Source organism: Eschrichtius robustus, chromosome 13 (assembly GCF_028021215.1).
Source record: "Eschrichtius robustus isolate mEscRob2 chromosome 13, mEscRob2.pri, whole genome shotgun sequence".
Taxonomy (NCBI): Eukaryota; Metazoa; Chordata; class Mammalia; order Artiodactyla; family Eschrichtiidae; genus Eschrichtius; species Eschrichtius robustus.
This window is the reverse complement of record NC_090836.1, coordinates 41,610,952-41,617,806: the sequence shown is the minus strand read 5'-3', so window position 1 is coordinate 41,617,806 and position 6,855 is coordinate 41,610,952. Positions and strand designations below refer to the sequence as shown.

Here is a 6,855-nt window from a genome sequence, read left to right as displayed (position 1 = left end):
TCAGTTCTTTATTAGGAAAGATGATTCATTTTAAGGAACAATACGTTACATAAAATATATTACATAGACGTCTGGTAAAGGAATATTTCTAGCAGACTAAGTATGGTATGTTCATTAGATCTTAATTATCTTCATGTTAGAACTACTTGTGTGCTGCCATATTTAGTATGATTATTCTTTCCATCTTCTGTTTTTGTTTAACTATTAGGGAGAGGGTTGCAAAAGGTCTGAAAATAAATTACTTGAACCTGAGAAACCATTTTGGATGGTCCTATTATTGAATCTTATTTAATTTAAAAAAAATTACATTTACCCAAGCCATTTTAAGCAACATTCCCATCTTCTCTTCTACTTTATTTTTAAAGCAATTAGAGATGTTGAATCCTCACCGAATGCAGTTTAGTATACTTTGAGGGAGAGGCTGGGAATAATTTTCCATTAAATATCTCATCGCAAATTCTGCGATTACATGTTGGGGAAAAAAACTCTTACATTGGTAATTTTAACTGTAGTTTGAGGTTTAAACAATATAAAATCATCCAACTCCAGTTCTCTTTCTTCCCTCCCCTCACCCCTTCCCAACCCCACCCCATAATGGTTGTTCGGCTGACTGTTTTTGCACGGTCTCTTTGTCTGAGGGATGCAAACAGTCTATGGATGCTAGGGAAAAAGGGGTGGGTGAGAGATTACCTCATCCCATGTCGCTTGCACCAATCACCACTCTTCTGTCGTGGCTTCTCTGGGCAGATTGAGGGGTCTGGACCAACAGGAAAAGGCCCCAGCCCATCCCCATGGTGACCGAGTTGTATATAGGGAGCCGCATCCGCCCATGTGCCGCAGGTTCTCTTACATCGACCGCCTAAGAGTCGCGCTGTAAGAAGCAACAACCTCTCCTCCTCCTCTCCGCCATCTGCTCGGCAGCCACAAAACAGCAACTATGGTAAGAATGTTTTCTCCGGCTCTTTTGTGACCGTTGGGTGGGGTCAGCCTCCCAGGGTCTACTTGGAAAATCTTAAACCCTTCTTCCTTTACAACTCGTTTGGATCAGTGGAGCTTTACGCTTTATTTGCGAGGTGGAGATTTGCCCCAAATCCTTGAGCCCGGCCGCCGCCGCAGTGCGGGGTGCAGGAGCCCAGCCAGAACCGCGTCCAGGGCGCAGCGGAACAGTGAGGGGAGAACAAAGGCGGCGCGGAGGGAGTTTTTGTTTTCCGAGCCCTTCGTGGCAGCAAGCAGCTCATCTGTCGGTGATGAAAGGGTCTGGGGCAGGGAAGGCGATATTGGCGGCGCCTGCTCGGCCCCTGTGTGTGCGCACGGTATTCGTGTGACTCGAAGAGCCCTTCCTCGCGTTGTTCCCCAGGGACAGGGAGAGGCGGAGTCGACCAAAAAGTCGGGGGTCGGGGGGTGTTGCTGAGAAGAAGAGGTGGAGGGAAGGAAAGGAACAAAGCGGAGCTTCGGGTTAATATAAAAAGATCCCTCGCCAGTTCGTTGGCGTTTTAGAAAGATACCCATGTATTAACGGGGAAGATGGTTAGTTTCTGTTGGAACCCGTGGCGGCCGGCGTCACGGCGGCGCAGGGGCGGAGTTGTTTGTTTTTTGCTTCTCTGGCCTTGGAACCACAGGGCGGGGTTCGCCCTCACTAAGCCTCCTCTGTCAGGAGAAGACGTTTAATAAGCCTTTCATCTTTGCAGAACCGTAGGCGTTAAAAGGTTTTTCATTCACTGTTAAAACTTAGATGAAATTTTTTTTTCTTAAGGAGCAAAATCACAATTCACTTGACAAGCCCTTTAATGTCTGGTCTGGGGCCGCCCAGCCCTGACTGACTCGTGTGTGTCCGTCTTCGCCGCACGTTCAGCGAGAGAGAAAGTCGATTTTGTGAGCCAGGGTGCTGTATTGCGGAGGACCCAGGGAAACGCCCTTCCCGCCCCCCACCCCCACCCCCGCCCCCGCCCCCATTTGTCAGTGAATAGACAACGGATAGACAAAGGAAGCTGTAGCCATAGAAGCCATAGAGAAGACACTCTCTGTTGAAGGTAATGAGTACGAATATTCTGTATTCTGTGATGGTTACAGAATCTCAGAATGAAAATACTATTTTTTGTTTTAAATAATATTTCATTATCCCTTCACTGGGCTTTTATTCCTTGTTTGGTAGCTTCTCATGTGCTATTTATTTGTAATTTAGGAACCGTTGTTTTAAAGATACTAATAATTTTTCAGTTTTTTGCAGTGGAGAAGATTCTGGGAAAACTTTTTTTTTTTTTTTTAAGTAATGAAAATGCTGCAGACAAAGAAGACATACTCTTGTGCAGCTGTCTTTTGTTCTAGTGCATCTTCATTAATTCATTTCAATGTAGGCATATGGTCCCAGGCTGGGTCAGAGGAGGAAAACTGGCAGAATAGCACAATGAGATCATGCAGGCAGTTGCTGGAAATCGAGCTTGTTCTGTTAAATAATGTAGCAGACAGTACAGGCTGGCACCAGGCACAGCGAATGCAGCAATGCAGCAATGCAGGAGGCATTCCTTGTTTAGCTTCTAACCCGCTAGTACTGATGGATTCTGCAGAAAGACTGCAAAAGGGTGTGGCTTCCAGCCTCAGCTGCAGTACAGATGTCCATGTTGGAATACCAAGTCCTATTTAGCAGAAATGCTCATCTTTATTTAAAGGGAAAGGAGGCAGTAATATTGATTACAGTTAATTAGTGATTGAATTTACTTCATTTTACAAATTCTGTGCTTTGAATATTTTTTAAATATGAGAAATCTTTTATTCAATCATGGCTTTTGGAACAATGGACTTGCACCATGTGCTAAACAGTGCAACATTATTATTCGGACCACACACATCTGCAGCATTCACAGCAGGTGGTTTTCCTTAACTGTTTCTATTGTGTTATGGATATGACCTCAAATAAATTTGAAGAATACTTCTACATTACTTAGTTTTAGAAATTTACTGAAAACTGAAAATGCTAATATAACTAATTTTACAGTTTTTCTCTGCTCCTTCCCACAGCGTGAGTGCATCTCCATCCACGTTGGCCAGGCTGGTGTCCAGATCGGCAATGCCTGCTGGGAGCTCTACTGCCTGGAACACGGCATCCAGCCCGATGGCCAGATGCCAAGTGACAAGACTATTGGGGGAGGAGATGACTCCTTCAACACCTTCTTCAGTGAGACAGGCGCTGGCAAGCATGTGCCCAGGGCAGTGTTTGTAGACCTGGAACCCACGGTCATTGGTGAGTTGACCTCAGTAACCCCAATGAGATCCCAGGGGTCCGGGACAGGAGGTGTGTCCTGGGGGCTCCACTGATGCCCTGGGGTCAAGCAGCCTTGTGCAGGTTGTTAGTGATGGGTGGCTGCTTCGTTTTCCTTTTCCAGATGAAGTTCGCACTGGCACCTACCGCCAGCTCTTCCACCCTGAGCAGCTCATCACAGGCAAGGAAGATGCTGCCAATAACTATGCCCGAGGTCACTACACCATTGGCAAGGAGATCATTGACCTCGTCTTGGACCGAATTCGGAAACTGGTATGTTTATTCTCAAGAATAAAGTAAATTAATGAATCTAAGGGAGATATTTGGAATATGCCCTTTTTTTCACACAGAATTGAAATGTAATAGTGAGGTTAATTATTCCTTTAAAGTTTTTTTTAAAGTTCAATTAAAATATGAACTATTTGATGTCATTTTATAAATATTAATAAAGATATTTTTGATAAAGAAATGCTGAGTAAGGAAGGTCTACATTTTTAAAAACTGTTTCTTGTCAAAATATGATCTAAAGGACTTCCCTGGTGGCGCAGTGGTTAAGAATCCGCCTGCCAATGCAGGGGACACGAGTTTGAGCCCTGGTCAGGGAAGATCCCACATGCCGTGGAGCAACTAAGCCCATGTGCCACCACTACTGAGCCTGCGCTCTAGAGCCCGCGAGCCACAACTACTGAGCCCACGTGCCACAACTACTGAAGCCCGTGCCCCTAGAGCCTGTGCTCCCCAACAAAGAGAAGCCAGCTCAATGAGAAGCCTGGGCACCACAACGAAGAGTAGCCCCTGCTCACTGCAACTAGAGAAAGCCCACACGCAGCAATGAAGACCAAACACAGCCGAAAATAAATAAATAAAATAAATATATTTTAAAAAAAAAATGATCTAAATCTTTGGAATTAATATGAAAAGTGAAAATATTTACTATGATTACTATGATGGTATCACAAAGAGCAATAACTATGTTTTTTCTATTCCTCTTTTCTAACAGGCTGACCAGTGCACAGGTCTTCAGGGCTTCTTGGTTTTCCACAGCTTTGGCGGGGGAACTGGTTCCGGGTTCACCTCCCTGCTGATGGAACGTCTCTCTGTCGATTATGGCAAGAAGTCCAAGCTGGAGTTCTCCATTTACCCAGCCCCTCAGGTTTCCACAGCTGTAGTTGAGCCCTACAACTCCATCCTCACCACCCACACCACCCTGGAGCACTCTGATTGTGCCTTCATGGTAGACAATGAGGCCATCTATGACATCTGTCGTAGAAACCTTGATATTGAGCGCCCAACATATACTAACCTGAATAGGTTGATAGGTCAAATTGTGTCCTCCATCACTGCTTCCCTGCGATTTGATGGAGCCCTGAATGTTGATCTGACAGAATTCCAGACCAATCTGGTGCCCTATCCCCGCATCCACTTCCCTCTGGCCACATATGCCCCTGTCATCTCTGCTGAGAAAGCCTACCATGAACAGCTTTCTGTAGCAGAGATCACCAATGCTTGCTTTGAGCCAGCCAACCAGATGGTGAAATGTGACCCTCGCCATGGTAAATACATGGCTTGCTGCCTGTTGTACCGTGGTGACGTGGTTCCCAAAGATGTCAATGCTGCCATTGCCACCATCAAGACCAAGCGTACCATCCAGTTTGTGGACTGGTGCCCCACTGGCTTCAAAGTTGGCATTAATTACCAGCCACCCACTGTGGTACCTGGTGGAGACCTGGCCAAAGTACAGCGAGCTGTGTGCATGCTGAGCAACACCACAGCCATCGCTGAGGCCTGGGCTCGCCTGGACCACAAGTTTGACCTGATGTATGCCAAGCGTGCCTTTGTTCACTGGTACGTGGGTGAGGGCATGGAGGAAGGAGAGTTTTCTGAGGCCCGTGAGGACATGGCTGCCCTTGAGAAGGATTATGAGGAGGTTGGTGTGGATTCTGTTGAAGGAGAGGGAGAGGAAGAAGGAGAGGAATACTAAAGTTAAAATGTCACAAAGGTGCTGCTTTTACAGGGAAACTTATTCTGTTTTAAACATTGAAAAGTTGTGGTCTGATCAGTTAATTTGTATGTAGCAGTGTATACTCATGTACAATTACTGACCTATGCATTAAAACACGATGCTTTGTTATAGTTCCAAGCTATCCATTTCTCTGGTGGGTTTGAATAAAGTATTCCCTGTCTTAAATGAGCTCAGTCTTGTGCTTTCTCTTTGGGTGTCTGAAAATTTTCGTCTATTCAGTAGATTGAGAAGAAAGAATAACTATTGACTGGTTTATACATATTCTATGCAATGATTTGTTTTTTAATTTTAAATTGTCTTAGTATATTATAAAACTTAATGTATAAAATACGACATGCATATCTAAAGATTACTATTAGATGTAAATCAACCGTACTTCAATTTTAAAAATCGATTAAAAAAAAAAGGCGGTAAAGATTACCATTAGATAACATCCATGCTACTTTTAAGTTTTGACTCCATTATAATAGTTACTTAAATTACTAGTACTTTGAGAATTGATATTTGCTAATGCACAACCAAAATCTGGTTGACTGCTGAGTCTCATACAACTAACAGATAAAATGGTGAATATTCCAAATGCATCATCAGGTCTTATAAGCTTATTTTCATGCCCCTCATCTCCTTGGCAAGTGTCTAGTGCCATCATGCTTCCTCTGCCCTGGGTTCTCAAAAGTAGTCTGTTGTCTCCAAGCAATTTCCTACTATGCTAGACCTAGTTCTTTACTTTCTTCTCTCCAAACTTATTTTCAGCTGAATATCACACTGGAAAAGCCTGATACACTTATTCACTCTAATGTGTTAGTTATATGTCTGAACTTTAACTCTCCAAGGATATTCTTATTTTAATATGGGCCAATAACTTCAAAGGACAAAACTCTAACAGTGTAATAGTAGGCATCAACAACCAACAGTGAATGAAACAGTTTTGGACCAAGGGGTTTTGTCAGCAATAGAGTTCAGCTGCCAGTCCAAATGACCAAAAGGCTAAGAACCCAGGAACAGCAAGTTGTTCTGTGCCATCACATTATCTTGTTCTGGGATAATACCCAGTGATGATGAAAAGATTTTTTTGGTATTAACCGCCTATTTAATCTGTTTTTTCCTTGGCACTGCCAACTAAGGGGTGTAATAGAATTGTAGTACTGGAATCTGAGTTTAATGTAAGTTAATGGAGATAATGAAGAAGAAGAAATAAGCCAAGATCAGCTAATTTGAGGAACTTGCCTGGTGGTGCAGTGGATGAGACTCCACGCTCCCAATGCAGGAACCTGGGTTCGATCCCTGGTCAGGGAACTAGATTCCCACATGCATGCTGCAACTAAGAGTTCACATACCACAACTAAGGAGCTGGTGAACCACAACTAAGTAGCCCACCTGCTGCAAATAAGACCAGGTGCAACCAAATAAATAAATTTTTTTTTTAAAAAAAGATCAACTAATTTGAAAGCCAATTCAGAATTGCTCAGTTTTAATTAAAGCTAATGCAAACAGATTTGATGCACAAGAGTAAAAGGTCTTGCTCATTCAGATAAAAAACAATGTGGAGGGACTTCCCTGGTGGTCCAGTGGTTAA

The 6,855-nt window shown here is 43.6% G+C and overlaps 1 protein-coding gene across 1 annotated transcript; it reads left to right on the top strand.

The window, feature by feature from the left end:
• Nucleotides 1-811: 811 nt before the first annotated feature.
• On the top strand, nucleotides 812-5,447 carry TUBA1A (tubulin alpha 1a). Its single transcript, XM_068559847.1, has 4 exons — nucleotides 812-940; nucleotides 3,016-3,238; nucleotides 3,381-3,529; nucleotides 4,257-5,447. Exons 1-4 carry the CDS (start codon nucleotides 938-940, stop codon nucleotides 5,235-5,237), a joined length of 1,356 nt encoding a protein of 451 aa, XP_068415948.1. The 5' UTR covers nucleotides 812-937; the 3' UTR covers nucleotides 5,238-5,447.
• The last annotated feature ends 1,408 nt before the right edge of the window (nucleotides 5,448-6,855 follow it).

Excerpts from the sequence above, each read along its gene's own strand:
- TUBA1A (XM_068559847.1), top strand. Across the intron at positions 3,239-3,380 it reads CCTGGAACCCACGGTCATTG|ATGAAGTTCGCACTGGCACC; the intron begins GTGAGTTGACCT and ends TTCCTTTTCCAG. Across the intron at positions 3,530-4,256 it reads TGGACCGAATTCGGAAACTG|GCTGACCAGTGCACAGGTCT; the intron begins GTATGTTTATTC and ends CTTTTCTAACAG.